Genomic DNA, 23401 nt, shown 5'->3' on the forward strand with positions numbered 1-23401 from the left:
ATATATTTTGGGGTATATTGTTCCTTGTCATATGTAAAAACAGGAGCTTAAGGCCCTAATCTATTCAGACCATATAAAGAATGAATAAATAAATACATATATACTTATCTGTAAAAACCGTATCAAATTCCCTACAGGAGCTCCTGAGTATAGTCTTCACATACAGACATAAAAACGCGATGGGAGAGTTGAATAATATGTGTATAGAGATACATATATTCTGGTCAAGCTTCGCTGCTCTCTGGATTTGCTGACGTTGCTTACTTTACTGCTTTCCCCGCCAGATATCCCCCCGTCTGTAGCTGACCAGTTCGTAGTTCCCATCATTGCCCCTAGATGTCACTCGACACAAACAATTAAGTGTGAAACAGATCACAATACGTATAGTATACACTCATTATTATTATTTTATACACAAACATTCCTCGTAAATTTATCTACTTGTGAAAACCGTTTCAAAATCTCTACAGTATTTCTTGAGGTTAACTTTCACATATGGGCAGAAAAGAGCGACGAACTTTGAAATAATAATATTATTGAATATGTACAGATATGTAGCAAGCGCGGCCGGCAGTTCGGTGCAGTGTAGTGCGTGAGTGTTCGATATGGCGCTGCCAAATTAGTTCCGCGCCGGGCGGCAGCAGGGCTATGTTTTGTCTACGAACTCCGTGCCGTTTTCTCTTAGTTTATAACAGTTTATATTTTCATGTTCATGTTTACTCTGTGTTCAGTTCTATTCCCGTGCATAGTCCTTAGTAACATGTTAACAAGAGTCATATTCGTTCTCCCTTGATTTTGTCTTTGCGTATACTGCGTCTGAAAGACGTTGTGTTACTTGACCTATGAATGAATAAAGTCGTTGTCATCCCAGCAAAAGAGATACTGTTTGTGCGATATTTATCGTCAACTAAGCAGGCTAACTAGTTGGACGGGCCGTACTGAGTCTTATGCCAAAAGAAACACAATAAACAGATCACTGTTAACCCCGTTAATCTACCGTAACTTCAAACAGTTGAACTTCTTGTAGTGAATAACAGCCCGAACATAAGAATGATTTACAAACCAGTAAGTGCTCTGTGACGATTTTCGCTTGTTTGTTCTTCCGTGTATTGCTATTATTTTTACTTTATGGCTATACCCATCAGTTCAAGTCTGTCTTTGTAAAGTAACATGATGTATGAATCACGCTCCAAAGGAAGAAGGATGGAACATTAGAGTTTAACGTCTCATCGATGACGACGCTATCAGAGACGGAAAACAAGCGCGGAATGGGAAAGAACGGGGAGAGAAATTGACCCTGGTATTTCAAAGGAACCAACGCGGCATTCGCCTTAGGTGATTTAAGGAACTAACGGGAACCTTAACTTGCACTCCCGAGTAAAAGTTCTGTGTCTGAATACGGCACCACGTCGCACGGTAAACATACCGATACAGTACATGACTGGCTGACTGACAACATGGATTCTTTACAATGGAGCATTCAGATATCTTTCCTATAGAAATTCCAAACGTTTGTTTAGCGACTGCTTATCCTCATATAGCTGATCGTTGGGCTTAAGAGTATATCCAGAGCAAAATTTCACTTCTTTGTATATGTACTTTGACAGATACGGACTGCCACGTAATTATATGGCTGTTAGAAACAGGAAAAGAATTTGGCCGCTAATGCGAGGCAACAAGGTGAAATATTTCACGTGAAAAAAGCTTAATCTAGGAATGACCTTCAAGTTTATCGCAAGATATCTCCCTTTCATACTTGTTAGTGCCTAACCACCAGTTGTTGACGTGATTTTTCCGCGTTTGTCATGTACGTCATTTGTCAGCGAGCCGTTAACCTTGTACTTACGGTTCTATGTCGAGGCGCTCTCGCTTACCGGCCGTAGTGCATCAGCAGTCAGCGAGTGTGGCGGAGGGTTTTGGGACCGCAACAACACGGCAGCATGGCGACAGCTCTTCTGACGGCCGCAGTCTTACTGGTGGCTCTGAACGTCGGTAAGTGGTGCCAATGAGCGAGACAGTGCGCTGAAACGAACCGTTCTGAGGCATCAAATTTGTGCGCTAAATAGCGACTCGTAGCATCTCATCGCCGATACGACACCATACCTGTGTTTGCAGATCTATCGCTTTCTTTATCGGTCAAACAATTTCTCATTTCTCATTCGCATAACTAGTTTAAAACATTCTCTGAAGTAAGGGATCGCCGGTTTGTTCCGTTAAAATAAAGTAATTTCAAACTTCGTGGCAGATTAAAACTTTACGTCGGACGAGGACTCGAACGCGTTCAAACCTTTGCATTTCGCGAACAAGTGCTCTACCAGCTGAGCTATCCAAGCACGACTCAAGACCGCCTTCACAGCTTTACTCTTCTACTGTCCAAAGCTGTGAGGGCCGGTCGCGAAACGTGCTTGAATTCTCAATTGGTGGACAACTTCGTCGTGAAAGACAAAGATTCCAGTTTGTAGTTCCGGTCCAGCACACAATTTTAATCTTCCAGGAAGTTTCAGATCTGCGCAGACTCCGCTACAGAGTGAAAATTCGCCCTGCAAACTTAATTCCCTGTCCATCTCCTCCACTATAAGGCAGTCCTAAGGTTTTCATCCCCTACGTTCAGACGGATAGCTGGCACCCCTCGCCCCTTTGCATGTCGTCAGATTTCCTTTTACACAAGTAATTTTGTTTTCGTTAACACACTGAAGGAACCATTACCTAGTATGATTTTAGTATGTGTCTGTGCAGTTGCGTAATTGTGAGGCCTGTCGATTTCTACACGCAATGTGTAAACAGATATCACAGTTACGCGTCATGTGTTTATCAGATAGATGAATCAAATGTATTGTGCACTTGGTATTAATCTTAGCCACGAGTAGCAAAGATATACTTGTATATTGTGGTTTAAAGCACGTATGAGATTCAACAGGTTTAGCCTGTGGAAGGCTACTCTTTACTCCGTATTAGTGGATTGAAGACATTTAGGAATTTGCTGCTAAATTAACGTTTGTAGAGATCACAAAAACCACAACAGACAACAATGGCGAATGAAGCCTGCCCTGGATTTTGCAGTGGAGCACTCCCATCAGTTGACGGAAGTGGTTTACAGAGGCAGCAGAAAATCTAAATCAATGTGACCATCGGTAATGTGTGTTTATAGCCTCTGTGTCAAATCTCTTGGTGGGAGAGAGATCAGCAGCCACAATAACCGCGGTAACATAAGTGGATCGACAGATCTGTCGAATAATTAAGGATGCTGAGTGGTTGTAGAAGATGGGCTGTATTCGGATCTCAATATAGATTGCATAATACGTGTAGATATAGGCAGAACGAGGTCGCAATGCGCTAAAAGGTCATGTGCAAATGAATTATAATGCGTAGCACGAGGGAACAGACATACCTGTTAACCTGTTGTCTTTTTCTTACTGAGATTTCATGCGTTTCGTATTTCGCAGGATTCATCTCGAGTGATGTAACCTACAAGGATTTAATCGTAACGAAAAGTCTGTTGCTTATTGTATCAAATTTTCAGTGTGGATCGTTATTCGGCGCAGTACTGCATTTCTTTCTTTTTATCGATAGGCGTATTTCTATTCTCCATTAAATGTCTTTTAATTTTTTGTTTTGGCAAAATCACTTCAGGCAAATGCTCGGATGGTGCCTATTATAAGACCACAGCAGACAACATGTGGCATCCTTGTCAAATTAAAACTGTCGGTTGCTTTTAAACTGTTATAGCAATAGCTTCCTAAAAATTATCCACGGATGAATAAAACTACTGCGGTACTGTTACCACTACTACTACTCCTGTTGTTCCTGTTTGATAATAACGAGTTGCAAACTTTTTCCTTAAAATCATTAGGCCACTACTGGCTGCTGTTATCAGTTATCATGATGATCTACCATGATGTCCTCTGTATGACCTTACACAACTTTTTTTAAATCGTCAGGCACACCACTTATGTAATAGGACAATAACTGCGTGACACCGATACTGAATGTCAATCAAATTTTTGTGGGCAAGTTATATCGTGAGGAATCTGAGAGCAATACATCAATGCGTCAATTATGTGCCCACTTGTTTTAAACGGTTTTCCAAACCGCCTTACATATGAGCTGACTTGGCGACCATTCCGCTTCACCCACTTAATTTAAATGCATACCACCTAGAAACTGTACTGAACGAGCGTTAAATGTTTCACAACAGCTGATGGCAGTGCCGGCCGCGGTGGTCTAGCGGTTCTAGGCGCGCAGTCCGGAACCGCGCGGCTGCTACGGTCGCAGGTTCGAATCCTGCCTCGGGCATGGATGTGTGTGATGTCCTTAGGTTAGTTAGGTTTAAGTAGTTCTAAGTTCTAGGGGACTGATGACCTCAGATGTTAAGTCCCATAGTGCTCAGAGCCATTTGAACCCTGATGGCAGCACCGTTCTCACTTTAGAAATAAGGTACCTTCATTCTGTTGTCGTTGGGAAAGTCTTGAAATACTTTAGGATGGCTGTCTAATGTTCCTCAAGTGATCGCTATCTACGAAGGAGTGCTGTAAAGCAGTACCACTGAATGGTCTACTCTGTTTTCAGTATCGGTTGAGGTATTACATGCCATGCTTGTGATTTATTCGACTGTCCCGCTCCGCTGACGCAAGTTGCAGCCATCTGCCGCTAGAGGGCTCCGAATTGAGGCGTGAAACATGGCCGTATGTAAAGCAACTGTGTGGATGTGTAATCGAATTTCAAATTCGAAGAGTTCGTCCACACATGGGTCACCCTATCCTTCAGCATGACAATGCCAAATCACACACGAGCGTTGCTACATCTGCAACAGTCCGACGCCGTGGCTTCACCGTCATCGGTCATCCTCCATACAGTCCCACCTTGGCTCCATCCGATTTTCATTTGTTTACAGAACTTATAGAGCACCTTCGAGGACTTCACTTTGATAGAGATGAAGCGGTGCAAGCGGAGGTCAGCATAGTCGAAAATTTTACAGTGACGGCATCAATAAACTGGCATTTCGTTGGGAGAAATGTGTTCGTCGCCGAGGTGACTATATTGGGAAATAAATGCGTAGACATGAATAGGACGTAGAATGTTAGCGACATTTGTTTCATTTAAAGATGCTTTATGAGTTTTCACATAAAAGATTAGGAGGCATTATTTTTCTGCATGCTTTCGTCAAAACAATTTAAAACCTCTACATATCTACGCCACGACGAATGCCAGTCGCATGTCAAGTTAAAAGCATTATGGATACGGTGTCTCATGAGTTATTTGTATAACAATATGTATTTCTATTCGTGATATAGTACAACCTAGATCAAGACATCTTCTATGAGGCAATCCTGTCCCCTAACGTCTAAAGTACTAATTAAACACGAGAGGCTCTATTTCTTTCGAAAATCCACATAAATACTACCTAGCTATGCACAAGGCAACAGGATTTCGTATAACTCCTGAAAGCAGTGACGTGTAATGATGTTAGAAACCATGACGTTAATAAAGGACTACTGTAAAGATTTATTCTTCCTCAAAGCTCTACATTTTGCAATGGATAACATGTAAAAATATGATTGATGAATGAATAGAACTATGAAGTCGCCAAGTTTGCAATTTGCACTCTCCAAATGTTCTATGAACGTCGCACGTCCAGGCGGTAGTCAAGTTCGTTCCAGATCGGACAACCAATGCAAACCTTTCAGAAATCTTGGTCAGAATCGGGATTTTTAATTTAATTCCGTGCCAATATGTCGCAAAAAAAAAATAATGAAGGGCTAGTTTATGTAACAGACTATTTGTTTACGAGTACATGGAGTAAAGTAGATGATCTAGTCGACATGAATAGTATAAGTATTGAAGTGGACATTATCCCTGTTAGTTATTTCATCGCCCTCCCCCTCTGTGGGCGAGGGAGAGGGATGGAGGGGTAATGGGGCGTGGGAGGCTGTCAGCGGTTCATTCATCCCACTCTTCAGACCATGGACAAGTAAAACTAACCGAGACGAAAAATACTAATATAAATGTGAGATATTTACAAGCGAATTAAAAAATTTTACAGGTGAAATTATTGAAAGTTTTATATATACGAAACTTGACTTTCTTCATTTGTAATTTAAAAGAGGAAAAACAAAAGGTAAAACTGAAAACAATAAGTATACATTGAAAACATGATGTAAAACACTAATCTGAAAAAGATGCAGTTCACTGTTACTTAAACAGGAAGGAACTGCCCTGTCGTTGTTGCTGTAGGGCAAAGGTTGGGGATTGAGGAGGGTAGGAGGGTGCGGGGGGTGTAAAGGTGGAGGACTGATGTGTGGTGTCGATGGACCAGGAGTCAACTGTGGGAGGCAGGAAGGGATAAGCAGTTGTGGGTGTCAGTAAGGCCACAATTTTAAGGCGAGAAGGGGACCAGAGAAGGAATGGGATACAGAAAAATGGGTAGGGAAATCTGGGTAGAGTAGGAGAAGGGACCCCTGATGAGGTAGAATGGCTGACATGGATTTATAGTTGGAAGGATGGATAAATGTGGGTTGGAGTTCTTGGTCTGGGAGAGGGAGACGGTAGAAATTTCGTTGAGGGTGTGCAGGTGCAGAGTTGGCGGAATGTGTCGGTAGCTTGCTAGGGTTGGAAAATAGAGGGGAAATAATAGGTTATCGGAGCCGAGTTTGCAGATGGTGTAGGTTGTTAGGGAATGTTAATTGTAAGTGAGGAGAGGTGGGACTTTGATGGGATGGTAAAGGACTCATGTGTTCGAAGGTAAATGAATGCGGATAGCGAGCCGGAGTGCTTCACGTGCAAGGATATGGAGAGACGTATAGCTTAGGTAGGCAGATGTCCAAGCAACGTTTTCGTAGGACAGAATCTGTGGGATCAAGTTTTTGTAGGTATGTTGGAAGAGTGCAACCCCAAAATACGAGCAGTTAGTAATTTTTGTCTATTGTGATCTTTCTGTTCTACATCGAGATCTACATACGTACTCCTAAAGCTACAGTATGGCTTGCTTCACTTTCCTGTTCCACTCGGAAATAGAGCGAGGCGAAAACGACTATCTATATGCCACTGTATGAGCCCAAATTTCTTGTATCTTCTCTTCCTCGTCCTTACGCGAAACGTATGTTGGCGGCAGTACAACCGTTCTGCAGTCAACTTCAGATGCGAGTTCTCTAAATTTTCTCATTAGTATTCATCGAAAGGCACGCCCCCTTCCCTCCAGGAATTCCTATTTGAATTCCCGAAGCATTTCCGTAACACTTGCTTGCTGCTGGAACCCACCGGTAAGGAATCTAGTAGTCTACCTCTGAATTGGTTCGATTTCGTTTAATCCGACCTGTTATAGATCTTAAACACTCGGGTAGTACTCAAGAACAGGTAGCACTAGCTTCTTATATGCGGACTCCTTTACAGATGAAGCACACTTCCCAAAAATTCTCCCAATAAACCGAATCTATCATTCGCCTTCCTTACAACAATCCTCATATGCTCTTTACATCTCATACCACTTTGCTACGCTACGTCCAGACATTTAAACGATGTGATTGTGTCAAACATGACACTACTAATGCTGTATTCGAACGTTAAGGGCTTGTTTTTCCTATTAATTCCGGATTAACTTACAGTTTTCTACATTTAGAGCTATGTGTCATTCAATACACCAAGTTAAAAATTTTTTCTGAGTCGTATTCCTTTCTCTTGCGCGTCTTTTCGGGGGTGCATTCGGCCATGGCTTCATTTTTGTGGTTGACACTGCGCGACCGCAAGAAACCATTGCCACCTTTGTCACCAGCACGGGAGCAAATTTTACAATATGCATTGCAGCCCTTGGTGATTACACATTCTATTAATCTTCGCAATACCAAGTGGGAGGCGGAGGAGGGATACTTTATGCCCACCTTTTGAAAATATTGTAATCTACAACGTTTGTTATGTTTCAAAATTGGAAATCTTCTACCAGATTTAAGTAATGTTTTAGATGTTTCAGTTAAATTTAACCCAAAAAATTAAGTCTTAATAACAAATGTCCCTTTCCCCATTGAATGTCATATTTAGTATTTTTAGGTTCAGGACCGTTACACATCAATATTTCTTTGAAAAGTATGTTGTGAGTAAATGTCGTCAACAACAATTAACGAAATTTACATTTGAAAAAAAAGTGTCGTGGCCATTGGCGATAAATGTCATTGAAAGAGCGTTGATGTTGCAAATAATGTGATAAACAATATTTTCAGTATCTGGGCACTACTTACACATCATAACCTTTTTAAAAAGTATGTTGTTAATGTAAGTCTACAAAATTAACGAATTAACGAAAACGGCGTTTTAAGATTTTTATAGAGTGGATGTAAAGGGCCCCCTGCCCTTGGTAATGCGCGTTATGGAAAACGCGTTGGTTTTACGAGGGCTAAGAATCTAGTAACGCCTTCAGTAATGTGCAGGGGACCATCATAGATTGCTGTGACTTAAGTGTAATTATTATCTTTGAACACAAATGTCATTTCTGTTCGTCTCACTGCATACTTCTTTCAATTATCTTCTGAACTACACTCTAGCAGTTCTTTCTATGCGTGGCCCAAGTTTCATCGAGTTACATTACTTGGCAGCAACCCATTATGCGTTAGTTACTTTCGTCGTTAAGTTTTGCACATCAGTGCATTGTGTGAATATAACCATCGACATCACTTCTTATGTTTATGTGGGGACATAAACCGCCGGCTCTGCCCCCAATAATATCCCTGCCTTACCGCAGCAAGAACAACTGTAACTTTGCCACATCAGATCCCTGTAGTAGCGCTGTATGCTATACGCGTTGTGTATACGCTGCGAGAATAAAAGTATTCATATTCATAGTAAATGACGATAGTGGGAATGATTATTTATCGTCGTAATTATAACTCCCGCTCCTCACTACCTACATTTCCTTTCTATAGCGTAGTTCCGGCTACTACAGTCATCTGATCAAAACAGAACTTCTAAGGTACCGTTAATCACGAATGCTAAGTCCGCCTCCGTAGCGTAGAGGTAGCGTTTCCACCTGCCATGCAAGGGGTCAGGGTTCGATTCCCGGCAGGGGACTCGGTGTTGTGTGCCTCTCGTGTTCATGAAAACTTTGCATAAGCGGTTCATAGGTTGTGTTGACGCTGACACTGAACGTTGTTTTACAAGTTCCGTACAACCATTTTTTTGTATCTAACTGTCCTCTTTCCCGGCTTTGAGATAAAAGAAATTTGTACTGTATAACTAATTGTTGGGTTTGTTAGATAGTTATTACAGTACACAGACACTGTAAGTTTCTTTATCGCTTTAAAATCAGTTCACAGCTAATCTATAAAAGACAAAATCTTCTTGTGAACAATTAACACAGTACACGCATTGCCGTACCCGCAATACGCGCATTGTTGTGATTGTGGTGTCCGGCACTCAGTGAGGACTGCGTGTCAGTCTGTGTCGTGTCGTGTCGCTATTACGTTTCGTCTTCCGTGTCTTTTGTTCTGCTTGCGCGTTTTAATTGACTGTGCGCTGTGCGGCATACGTCTTCTAAAAGGAAACGCGTTGTCTTATCGTTAGCAGACAAAGTAAGGCCTCGAACAAATTAGACCAAGACCTGAGTGGTAGGCAGTTAGCTGAAATGTTTGACTGGGAATGTCAATAATTTCACACATAGAAAGTACTCAGTTTTAAACTTAGTGTCTTTGCTTGTGAATAAAGATGGGAGTCCGTAGAGAAAAGAAATGAAAACAGTACAAAACGAAGAGCTTGAAGAGGCCGTATTCAAGTGTCTTTTGGAGCAACGAGAGCTCTCTTTCAGGTCTGATTGTTTGTGAAAAAGCAAAAATTTTAGGCGAGAAAATCGACAGTTTGTCTTCATGTAAAGCAAACAGTGGCTGTCTACAAAATTTCAAGGCAAAGCATGCTATTCATGACTTGGATTAAAGTGGCGAAAAACTATCAGCAGATCCAAAAGCAGCAGAAAATTTTATTGAAAAATTCAAAACTTAAGCAGAAACGTGCGATTCTGAATTTTTACACGACGCAGATGAGACAGACCTTATTTTGAAGGCTTTACGTGAAACATTTTTAGCTTCTAAAGGGGAAGCTAGTGCTCCTGGGCATTTACTAAAGACCATGTTATCGTTATGACCTGTACTAAGTGTATGAGAAACTAAAGAAAACACCCCTTCTGTTGATAAGAAAATCGAAAAACCCGCGGTGCTTCAAAAATGTGGAAAAACTTTCCATCTTTTACAAGAATAAATCAAAAGCCTGGATTACTACTACTTTGCTTAGCGTATGGTACGTTTCAGTTTTCATACCTGAAGTAAAAAAAAAATACTAAAAGGCCACGGGGAAAGATGTCAGTAAGTTGATGTTAATTTTGGATAGTGCACCCACCTACCCCAAAGAAAGCCTTCGTGACAGATAAGATATACATTTTAAAACACTCTTCCTGCCGCTAAACGCAAAGAGTCCGCTGCAGCCAGTGAACCAACTGGTTGTCCAAGCTATGAAGCGACATTACAGAAGACAACTGTTGAGGAAGCTCTTGACAGAAACTTGAAACGAAGAAGGCATTGTGACTCATCACGAAAAATTGAATTTAAAAGACTGCTCTTGCATCGTGATGGAAGCATGACATTTGGTGAAATGAAAGGGCTTGGCTGAAATGAAAGGCATTTCAACCAAAGACTGGGTGCAAAAATACGATGATGAAAAGAAGAAGCGTGAAAAGGAAGAGGCAGAAAGAGAAACAGAAGACGACGAAATATTACTTGAGGACATAACAAAGATCCTTTTGAAAATTCCTGGACGTGCAGTGCAGAGAATATAGGCGAGTGGCTTGCTTGTGATTCTTCGGAACGTGGATTCCAGATTCTTAGTGACGATGAAATCACTCACAGTGTGAGAGAAGAAACTGATGGCCATGACTATGACATTGTCACTAAACCAGATGCTGGACCGTCAGTTGCGGAAGCGTTTGCGTGTGTTGACACTGCGCTTAAGTAAATGGAGCAGCATCCTGAGTTCGGCTATATACAGCTGCTCACGTCAAGCGGATACGAGACTTGGCTCTACGAAAAAATTTAAGACAGCAAAACAACTGACTGTGGACGATATGTTCAAGAACTGAAACTGTGTGTGAGTATAGTACTGTACAAAATCCAAGCAAGATTGTTATGTAGTCATTAAATTATTGTTACATTAGTGTTTATACATGAATTTATGTTTTTTAAAGAAATGACCTGTTTTCATCATTGTTTATCCAATTATCCAGATCTTTGAGTAACCGGATCTGGTCCAGTCCCGAATCATCCGGATAATTGGAGTTCTACTGTTCTAAGTTGTGATCTGATAATGATACCAGTCGAAGCGACATTATAAATGGAGAGATATATTGAGCGATCTATACGGCTCAGTCCACAGAATATTTTTCGTTAATATCATAGCAGTTCCTGTCACCATCTTCATCCGACCAGAACTGATGGTCGCCCTGCAGGAACTTCAATGAAGATAATTGCGCTACATAAAACTGCATTCGAAGCTACGTCCTTCATGCGATGTACTGCTGTTAAGGAAATAGTGCAAGTCCGGACAATGTCAAAGTAGCGAAAGTGTTATCAGTTGGATTGTTTGTTCGTCCAACCTAGTGTTCGAAGCTGATAGCGCTTTTTGGGGCAGGAACTAGAATCTTTGCCAAATGAGACAAGCTTCACTTTGCTGTTCCTTCTCTCACTCACCCATAATAAAAATCAACAGTTTTATAACACTAATTTAGGTAACATATTCCCAAATGAACATCACTATCTCATAACATTAACTTATTTTACTGACTGAAGTAAGGTGAGACTCAAAACAAACAAAAACAATTAAATAAATACAAAAAGTAAAAGATGAGTACTCATTACACAGATAATAAATTTAAAATTTCACTTTCCGAGTTTTTTTGTCAAAAGTGTTTATGATCTCATCACATTTTGTGGTAACAGCTCGTCTGTGCTCTGTGGAGACTGTGTTCTGATTTGTTAATCATCGTTAAGCAACGGTGCTCCTCAAAAAATTTTTAATTAGGTTCAGCATGCTGAAACTCTTTTCTCCAAAGGAAACAGAAACTGTGATAATAAGGAATATTTATAAGGCTGTAGAATGATTGGGCTACACCTATACCAATATATTTTTATGATAAATATAATTTTTGGGATACATTTTTATGAATTGAACTTAAAGTGGATGATGCAGTCGCATCAAGCAAGTCTCTCTCTATTGCCAGTGCACGGTGTTTGAAACTTAGAGTTTAAAAAAATAAATTTTTCGTTGTTAAGGTCTTCTACATAGCTGTCTCGCAGTTGCATTGATTTGGTCTTTAAGTCCTCCACATCTGTTTCTTGATTTGGATTCCACACAAAAAACTAAACTTTGCATTAATTTTCACCAGTGCCTTAAACGTGCACCTCGGCTCCAAACAGTTATTTCAACATCCTGAACATATGCTTCTGTGAATGTTCACATCCCTCAGTCCCACAAACCTCTTCGGTCATTTTTTCTTCCCACTAATCTTTGTTTCTCAGAATTCCTTGATAGCTCATTATCTTCTGCTAATATTTTGGCCTCAGAAATAGTTTAGGACTATAGAAGTCTCTAGAAGCTTTAAGAGAGCTCAAAAAGTCTTGAATATTTCGAGCAGCTTTATCAACAGTAATTGCATACCAGTAATAACTTAAATCAATGAATCTGAGTTTTCTCATATTTTTTTAAAAATAGATTTAGCCTCCGTTATTGTTTCTGGTATTGACAAGTTATAAGTTTCAACGTCTTCCAAAGACCCTTTATAACTTGATCAAAATGCTTGTAAATAGCTTTGACTGCCTCTATTCTTGCAGACAATCTACTCTTGCTGTGGGATTTCAATGTTATGGGAACATGCTTTTGTAAGATTTTCCATCTTGAATTTCAAGGCGTAAAGAATGGATATAAATGACGGGAAGTTCCAAAAAAATATTTGAGCTTCTGTAGATGCGTCGGATGCATGTGTTACTACTAAATTTAAAGAGTGAGTAACACATGCTGCAATATGGAGCAGCTCATTCTTCTCAAATATTCTTGACAGGACCGCTTTATGCTGCCGTCATGAGACTGTCATCTGCAGTATTTCCGGTTCAATCCATGTTATTATATTTCTCTTGACTAAGACCGTCTCATGTTTTGTCTCTAACTGTAAAAAAGCCAACAAAACTTTCCACAACTACTCAGTTATTCGACTTGTCGTAGTGAACTACTTGAATCATATGCTCATTGTGGCTTGTATCTGGAGTGCAGTCAAACATTAATGAAAATATATTTATATCTTGTCTTATTTTGTTGATAATTACGTCAAAGAACTTATTTCGTATATTTTTGGAAAAATAGCTAATCTGGCCTTTTATGCAGACGAAGGGAGCAATATAGTGTGATATGGGATCAATGGTATGTCGAAATTTATATGGATCCCCTGACTAACCAAATTCTTTTGTTCCTCACATTCCTACAAAAAGAACAGCATCAATAATACAGCGCAACACTGCTCTACAATGAGATTCCTTTTTCTTAACCTGGTTTTATAGTTTTCTATCAATACCCCTGTTTATTTGAGGAAACTATAGAGCGTTCCATGGGTAAAAATGAAGCTTACGTTTTGGTGAATTTTCATGGCGAGGCAATTTCCCTCTAAGCTTTTTCCAATTAATCATCCTTTTCTCTTTAACTAAGAATGATTTTGACTCAAAATCTGAACCAAAATGAAACTGTTTGTTTTCTGCTCTCATATTTATGACATACCACCTTTCAATTCCAATCTCTTCAGCCTCACAATTCAAACTCACAAGTCCCCTCTTTTGATGAAGATCAGCTGATGTTCCAGGAATTGGTGTTTCATATTTCACTGCGTCGTCTATTTCCTTTTTATTCGAGGCATCTTAGTGGTTAACTTCAATTTCACCTGAAACAAAAAATTATGAAATCGATACAAAACTTGTGAGATTCACTGTCCTTTTTTGTTGTGGCAGTTTTACAATAACGTTAAGTGGTTAATCCCTTAAAAATTACGCATAAAAACGGACACAAAAAGAAAGCTATCCATATTTAATCGGTTATACTCTCTATCAGTAATGATAGTCTCAATCAGTAATGTAAAATTTGTACGATAGCATGAGATAATTCAATAAAAATCTACCGTTATTTGCTTCAAGCTTAGATAAATATTTTCATCCGTTACTTTCTATTAACATTTATGCTCCATTTCATCTTCTATTTCATGTGTATACGTCATTGATTTAGAACATACAGCATTCAACTCCAGTATTTTGTACTAGCTTAGCTCTCACTGTTTCGCACGTGTAGACTGTATGGTCTACACAGTTTTTTAAGTAAAATTTTTATGTTTTTCACAAACTGAAACATCTTCAAAACTTTTCACGCTATTTAAGGCCGTAGAAGAAGGTTTTTCCCGAATGTACTTCTGACCAAAAAGCCATTCTGGTGGGTGAGGTCAGAGGTCTTTGTTAATTCTGTGTCTTGAATTCTTTTGGTGATATTTCTATAACAATTTTCATTCGCTAACACACGTATCCTCAGAAGTTAAATACAAGTTATCATAGGTTTAGTTTCAAAAATGTTTAAATATAGCGAAATATTTTCATAAAATCCTAATCCCCTATTTCACCACCTTAGGGAAACTTCCAAAATAACACTGAAACACATATTTTTTTAATTTCTACCCGAGAAGCCAAATACAAGTTTTAAGAGATTTAGCTTAAAAATTGTTTCCGTAGTGAAGTATTTCCATAAAAATTTTCACCTCGTTATTTTACGCCCTTGGGGGTTGAATTTCCAAAAACAGTGAAACACTTGATTTTTTATTTCTGACCGAGAATCCAAATACGAACTTTCTTAGATTTACCTTTAAAAATACTTCATAATGAAATATTTTCATAAAAATTTTAAGTTTGTACCCTTAGCGGTTTTGGGCATGGCGATGATGAGTCAGTGAATGAGTCACGCCCTATTTCACATTTCACCCCTTTAGGGGTTGGATTTCCCTAAACACTAACACACGTGTTTTTATATTTCTAACCGAGAAGCGGAGCCAAAAATTTCATAGATTAGATTTAAAAATGTTTTTGTAACGAGGTATTTTTATAAAATATTTCATCCAACTTGTATCTCACCTTTCGATATTGAATTCCAAAAATACTGAAAGAGATATTTTTTATTTGTATAAGAGAAGTGAGATACCAATTTCGGTAGATGTGGCTTTTAAAATGCTTTAGTAGTTTTCTAATAAATGATTTACACTCCTGGAAATTGAAATAAGAACACCGTGAATTCATTGTCCCAGGAAGGGGAAACTTTATTGACACATTCCTCGGGTCAGATACATCACATGATCACACTGACAGAACCACAGGCACATAGACATAGGCAACAGAGCATGCACAATGTCGGCACTAGTACAGTGTATATCCACCTTTCGCAGCAATGCAGGCTGCTATTCTCCCATGGAGACGATCGTAGAGATGCTGGATGTAGTCCTGTGGAACGGCTTGCCATGCCATTTCCACCTGGCGCCTCAGTTGGACCAGCGTTCGTGCTGGACCTGCAGACCGCGTGAGACGACGCTTCATCCAGTCCCAAACATGCTCAATGGGGGACAGATCCGGAGATCTTGCTGGCCAGGGTAGTTGACTTACACCTTCTAGAGCACGTTGGGTGGCACGGGATACATGCGGACGTGCATTGTCCTGTTGGAACAGCAAGTTCCCTTGGCGGTCTAGGAATGGTAGAACGATGGGTTCGATGACGGTTTGGATGTACCGTGCACTATTCAGTGTCCCCTCGACGATCACCAGTGGTGTACGGCCAGTGTAGGAGATTGCTCCCCACACCATGATGCCGGTAGTTGGCCCTGTGTGCCTCGGTCGTATGCAGTCCTGATTGTGGCGCTCACCTGCACGGCGCCAAACACGCATACGACCATCACTGGCACCAAGGCAGAAGCGACTCTCATCGCTGAAGACGACACGTCTCCATTCGTCCCTCCATTCACGCCTGTCGCGACACCACTGGAGGCGGGCTGCACGATGTTGGGGCGTGAGCGGAAGACGGCCTAACGGTGTGCGGGACCGTAGCCCAGCTTCATGGAGACGGTTGCGAATGGTCCTCGCCGATACCCCAGGAGCAACAGTGTCCCTAATTTGCTGGGAAGTGGCGGTGCGGTCTCCTACGGCATTGCGTAGGATCCAACGGTCTTGGCGTGCATCCGTGCGTCGCTGCGGTCCGGTCCCAGGTCGACGGGCACGTGCACCTTCCGCCGACCACTGGCGACAACATCGATGTACTGTGGAGACCTCACGCCCCACGTGTTGAGCAATTCGGCGGTACGTCCACCCGGCCTCCCGCATGCCCAGTATACGCCCTCGCTCAAAGTCCGTCAACTGCACATACGGTTCACGTCCACACTGTCGCGGCATGCTACCAGTGTTAAAGACTGCGATGGAGCTCCGTATGCCACGGCAAACTGGCTGACACTGACGGCGGCGGTGCACAAATGCTGCGCAGCTAGCGCCATTCGACGGCCAACACCGCGGTTCCTGGTGTGTCCGCTGTGCCGTGCGTGTGATCATTGCTTGTACAGCCCTCTCGCAGTGTCCGGAGCAAGTATGGTGGATCTGACACACCGGTGTCAATGTGTTCTTTTTTCCATTTCCAGGATTGTATTTTCAGTGAAAACGGTCACCCACTGTTTCACCACCATAGGAGTTAAATTCCCAAAAATGCTGAAACAACTATTTCTTTATTTCTGTCCAAGAAACCAAATACCATTTTTCGTAGTTCTAGCTTCAAAATTGCCTTAACAGCGACATGTTTTGAAAAACCATTCATCGCCTGTTTCACCCCCTTAGGTGCTCTTTTATTTGAGCTTCTGATCTGGGAATGCAACTCAGACCGCCCTTAACGCGGAATTTGATCCCTTTGTGACAATACAGCTCGACTGCAATTTGTTGCTTGTTCAAAACTGCAGATTCCTCAACATCTCCACATATTGCGCGTGAAAGGGTTCGAATTCTGGCCCGGCACTACAGCTTTCACTATGTATTATCAAGCTCTAGCATGAGAACACCTACCTGCTGGTGGGTAATAATTTTGATTTTTAATGTATTTTCATTCGTTGTCAACACTAACGGTATCTGAAGTTTTTGAGTCCCAGTTAGACACAGAACTGTTTGCAAAATCATTGTAAATTCAAGGAAGTTATTCCGAGCTGCTGGTGGAGAAAAATTCGGTAACTGAAGTCTCTTTGTGTGCAGTCAACAACGATATGTGTGGGGCTCGATTCCCAGTCAGCACTGAACTCTTCGTCATATTATTTCTAGTTCAAACATGCTCACATGTCGCTGCTGGTGTAACAAACCCATTTTTAACGTTCGTTTTCTCTAGAATATAACAGCGACAGGTGCCAGGTTGGAGTCCTAGGAAAGAAAAAAATTAATGTTTCGTCTCGTCATTTCAGTTAAAACATCTAGCTACTGCCGAGAAAATCCGATATGTCACAGTTGATTGTACTTCGATGACAATCCAATTAGGTTCTGGGTTCGAATCCCTGTCCAATACAAAGCTTTACCTCACGGTATTTCAAGTAAGTTACTTGTGAAGAAGCAATATTTAACATCTCTCGTAGTTCGTTAACAAGGACAATAGATGGTGGGTAGGAATTCGCGTCCGTTAACAGTGTTTACGTTATGTAATTTAAAGTTGATATTCGCTAACTGATACTGTCTAAAATCGAGGTATATCACTCTCTGTATGCCTAGTCAGGAATGCCTGTTAGTTTCCATCAGTCACGAAGTCTTTAGTTAGTCTGCATGACCTGGGTTTGCATCCATATGCAGAACGAGACGGTTCGTCGTGTCATTTGAAGTTCATACATATTCTCAACTAGCTGCTCGTGAATAACTCAAATTTTTAATGTCATTTTGTGTTAAATAATAAGTATGGTATGTTTTGAAGAGAAAATCATGAATATGACGAACTTATTACGTGTATTACCTATCTGACGTAATAATGGGATTGGTAACATTTCATGTATGTCATTTATTGTAAGAAATGTGAGCTTACAAGCCTGAAGAACCGTTTTATCTGTGATAAGATGTTCCCTGATATTTGTAGTACCTTGGTACTACATTACATCTAGAGTTATTGCGATACAGAGCAGTGTTTTCTAGTGGTGACTTGTTGGAACCATTTTCAATAGTCAAACGACTGTATCGAGGGGCGATTAGAGGACCTGCTAGACAGCTGCGCTATGTGGGTTGCATTCGAATCAGGCGAAATGCAATTCAGGTCGTTCGGATACTTTTGAGCACGACTGTACATTTAGCCATCGCGTAGAGCGTTACAAATCTCATAGAAAGTTTGAAGTGGGACACACTTGCCGGTAGACGACACGCTAAACAGAAGGGGCTGCTCACTTTATTTCCAAAATCCGATCTTCACCGAGGATGTAGAGCATATATTATTACCACCAACTTTCAAATCGCGTAATGATCACTATTCAAAGATAAGGAAAGTTAGAGCTTGTACTGAGACGTTCAGACAGTGGTTTTTCCCTCGCGCGATCCGCGAGTCGAACAGTGGGAGGGGGGAGGGGGGGATATGACTTTGGCGCGAATAGCGCCCTCCGCCACACACCGCTTGATGGATAGCGGAGTATATATGTAGATGTAAAATTTTTTTTCACGGTTTCTCTTCAAACGCATACGTATTGCAGACTCTCGACTTCAACGAACTTGAACAGGAGTGGTGGCAAGAGGCGGGGGGGGGGGGGGGGGCTGCCCCCCTGGTGTATCATATTACACTGGATAAAATTACTTCAGAAACCAGCGAATCAGCGAATATATTACTCCAACAGATTCAATCATTTTTTTTATAATTATGTAGCAATATAGGTTGCAATGTATTCCAAACACATTCTAACAAAAGAATAAGAGCGGAAAATAGCTTGCTACCCAAACAAATAAATGTCATTCAACTTAAAATAGGCGTCTTATTATTTATTAATACACATTTTTTTACCCTGAACTCCAAAACAGTTACCATAAACTAAACAACGCCAAATTTTACCAATTTGTCGGCAGAGGACCCCAACTCTCCTTTAGATAAGCCATATTCCATTCCCCCAAACCCTCTCCCCCCCCCCCCTCCCCATTAGTCCCCCCTATCTTGACCGACTTCTAGAATCGCCCCCGAACTTTAAAAACCAAAAATAAAAATAAAACAAAAGCTCGTGGCCTAATGTTTGGTTTACGTAGTATCTTTGCTCTTTCTTGCGCGGGTCGGGCGAGGCATGACCCGTTTACGGTATCATAGTCTCCAGACAGTGGTCAGCGTAGCAAAAAGAGTACAGAATGATAAACTGAGCTTCGTGGTTTCCATGCTAGGGTTCCCCTCAAATTCGTTCCGCTAGGGTAACCCTACAATGTCTATTTTTATACTCAGGTAAAGTATTTGATCAAAAAGCTTCAAATCTGCACTTATCGAAAGGACAAAAAAATAGCGTTCCGAGAAGACAGCATCAGAATACAACCCAGTGTACATCGTCAGGTATCCTAACCAATATTTGGTGAAATGATGCGTTATACATGGTTTGCTACCAAACTGTTCTATGAGAGAGAACCTTTTATGAATGTGAACTTTTGTTTTCCTACAGAAACTTTGAAACAAGCGTGTAATTGTAAAAAATGATGCGTTTACAACATTTGCAAGATGCCGACATGCTTCCACTGATTTTACTATGAATATCACGCCAGCAAGTGTAACCATAAGTTGTAAAAATAATAAAAGTAGCTAATCTTGTAAAAGAAGTTCTCGTGTAAAGTACGCCTTACAATTTCTCCCTGGAAATTGATTTGAAATCCAAATTTTACCCTTACCATCCCTTTTCTTGCGATTTATGATATTCATGATAAATACTATGTATTGAGCTTTATTTCGATTTATTTGTAGCGCAGATAAAATAAAAATTTAAAATAAAAAATAAAATAGTTTCTGCGTAGGGACTCGAACCTTCGATATTTTGACTGCCGTGACCGTACTGTTTCCTATGCGCTAGCTGCTGACGTAAGTGGCTGACGCAAATGGCACAAGCCTAGATCCTCAAAATTAGCTTTATATATATATATATATATATATATATATATATATATATATATATATATATAGGCACGGTCCACTTGTGAGTTTGACGGAACTGTAGTTTTACTGAATACTATCACTCTTTGATTGCACTTGTTTTACATGTGTACGGATAGTTATGTGACGATTATTTTTACTAAAATTTAGTAGAAACGAACATTTAATACTTAACCTACAAATAAAATTTCACCCAAAATTTTCTGCCCCTTAAATTATTGTGCCGCCCAGACCAAATGCTCCGTTAGCCCCCCCTCCCCCCCAATGCCTTCCCTCCCCCCCTCCCAACCCCAGCCCCTCACTGGATATGGCCCTGGCACCGCTCCCCACATTCACCAATCACATTCGTTGGTTGAATTGTACATTGAGAGGTTGTATATTTTACACTGGAGCCGTTTGGTAAGCTGTCTCACACTTGTGTGGCATGAGCTCAGGGGAAGTCCTTTTATCTAAACAGGAACTGCTACCACGACGGATCCTTAAATGTGAGGTTAAAAGAACTTGTTTCTTAGAACAATACACGTAACAGTGAGTCTTTCTAATAAGGCTATGCAGCATGGAACAAATCGCCTATACTTGGTGGTTTGTTACGTAATGGAGTAACTGTCTTCGTGCTGATGCTTTGATTACTTCAGTAGCTCACGTTAGGTAAGTAAGTACAGTTGCCTTCGAATGAAAAACGGAACAGCTCTCTGTCACAGAGCTGTTAAGCTACATAGAGATAGCGTTAAGTACTACAGTACTACGTGCACTAGAGATAACAGCACAAAGTGAAACTTGTGTATTACAGAAGTTTATTAATCAATCTGTCAGCCATTTGCAACTTACTCTGAACTCTATAGTCTTTCATTAGTATCGAAGGCTAGACATGCAGAAAAGAAGCATTTCCCATTGCCGAAAGCCAGCTGTCAATGAACTAGCGTAGAAACCAGTTTGTCGTTGCAACACCTCAGTATCTACCAGCCGATAAGAGCAATACAACTTACCTGTCTTCCTCTAGATAAAAGAAGGAAACACTAATTAAATATGAAATATTTCTATGGACATAAGTGTAATGACATTGTGTACTTGTTGGAATCGGAGCTACGCTTCCTGCAGAATTTAGATTACTGTTTTTGTAGGTAGTGTAAAGTTTATATGATAATTTTATTCCTTCACTCATTATTTGCTAACTGGACAATGAATAAAACTTAATTCCCAACTGCAGGGTACAGTCCTCATGCAGTTGGGAGCGATGGGTAGCTCTTACAGAACCTTTTTTCTTCTCTCTTTCTTTCTATCCTTCAGCCAAATCCAAGTGAGCTGGAAGTGGTGCAAAAGAGTTCTCAATTACAACAGCGAATATACACTGAGGTGGCTAAAGTCATGGGATAGCGAAGTACACATACACAGCTGTCGGTAGTATCGCATACACAAGACATAAAAGGGCAGTACATTGGAGGAGCTGTCATTTCACCTGTACACGCTGCTGGTATTGGGGGTTCCCGTGTCGCACGCCCGCCTGCTTCAGTCCTATCTGCGTGGGCACACATTCCATGTGCGAGCTGATAGTGGTGTGTCAACAGCGCGCCACATTCGAGCTGGTGTACCGCAGGGGTCCGTGCTTGGCCCCCTGCTGTACTGTCTTTACACCGCCAACGTCCCGAAGACGACGCCGAGAGTACATCTTGCGCTCTACGCAGATGACACCGCGCTGTACACGAGCAGTATGAGAATGCAGCTGACTCGCAGCCGGCCGCAACTCGCTTGCAACGAGATCGGACTTTGCGCTACCAAATGGCTGCTCAAGTTAAATGCTAGGAAGGGCCAAACTGTGGTGTTTACGCGCAGGCGCATTCCCGATGCGCTGCAGCAAATGCGGGTCAGGGAGGCCCCATTCCGTGGTCTCGCACTGGAAAATACCTCGGCTTCACCTCGGACCAGCGCCTGACCAGGGGACCACACATCCGGGAGCTAGAGGCCGAGCACTCGGAAGGACTCTCTTCCTGTACCTCTACTCAGCCCCACGACTACTCTGCCCACACACTGCGGAATCTCGCTGTACATAGCACTCATCAGGCCGGTGCTTGAGTACGCGGCCGTGGTGTGGGGAAAAGCGCAAAAACCCATTTGCAGACACTGCAAAGAGTTCAGAACAAAGTCCTCAGGCTGACGTTTCATCTGCCTCGAGACTTTGGCACGAGGCAGTATCACGACGTCGCTGGAAACCCGACTCTGAAGCGACGCTTCCGCGGGCTCGCGACGAGACTTACGCGTCGGCGAGGACATCGAGAAACCCGCTGGCCAGTGGACTGGGAAACCAACTTCACTGGCGCCCGGCTACCAGGTGGACGGACTTGCTCCTATAATGATAACCCGGCAGCAAGAGAAGAAGAATGCAACCAAGTGACAAACAAGAAGACGAGCCGAAAAGAGAAGAAAACGAGTACATTATGATTCACCGAAGCAGGAACGGCAGGCTCTGCTTAACCTGCATCAACCGTGCATGGACTGCATGTGTGTCACTTCTGTTTGTCTGGAGCTGTCATTTGTACTCAAGTGTTTCAAGTGAAATGGTTTCCCACGTGATTATGGCCGCACGACGGAAGCTAACAGACTTTGAACACGGAATGGTAGTTGGAGCTACACACATGCCACATTCCATTTCGGAAATTGTTAGGAAATTCAATATTCCGAGATCCACAGTGTTAAGAGTCTGCCGAGAATACCAGATTTGAGACATTACCTCTCACTATGGACAACGTAGTGGTCGACGGCCTTCACTTAACGACCGAGAGCAACAGCATTTTGGCAGAGATGTCAGTGCTAACAGACAAACAACATTGCGTGAAATAACAAAAGCTTCTGTTATTACTGGCAGTACTCTAGTTCGCCTATTCTGCTGGATCTTGTGCCAGTAGTTGTTACTTGACATATAACGAAGATTATACCATTATTCGTGACGTTTTGGTTTGTCACGATGGCTGTTATTGTTGTTGTGACCATGGCTGTGTTGTTCACCCTGAGCATTTGTTTGATGCTCAGAGCGTACCACAAGATAGATGCCTGATGTTTTATAGCTGTGACTATTGCAGGTACCAGTGAAAGTCCATTTATTTGTTGCTTGACTTTACCTAGCGTTTGCGTCCTTGTGTATTAAATCTATTGAGTCGAAGACTGCCATAAGTTCCTCTACGAGCTCGTATGTTTGAGGCTGATACGTGTATAA

At 41.5% G+C, this 23401-nt stretch overlaps 1 protein-coding gene across 1 annotated transcript in view; it reads left to right on the plus strand.

Moving 5' to 3' along the window:
• The first annotated feature begins 1834 nt into the window (after window positions 1-1834).
• Window positions 1835-23401, plus strand: part of LOC126457807 (lysosomal acid glucosylceramidase-like) — a 139483-nt gene continuing 117916 nt past the window's right edge. The window contains exon 1 of the mRNA XM_050094421.1: window positions 1835-1992. Coding sequence (XP_049950378.1) covers window positions 1941-1992 — 52 coding nt within the window. The 5' untranslated portion in view covers window positions 1835-1940. The remainder of the gene's footprint in view (window positions 1993-23401) is intronic.

This window comes from Schistocerca serialis, chromosome 2 (assembly GCF_023864345.2).
Source record: "Schistocerca serialis cubense isolate TAMUIC-IGC-003099 chromosome 2, iqSchSeri2.2, whole genome shotgun sequence".
Classification (NCBI taxonomy): domain Eukaryota; kingdom Metazoa; phylum Arthropoda; class Insecta; order Orthoptera; family Acrididae; genus Schistocerca; species Schistocerca serialis.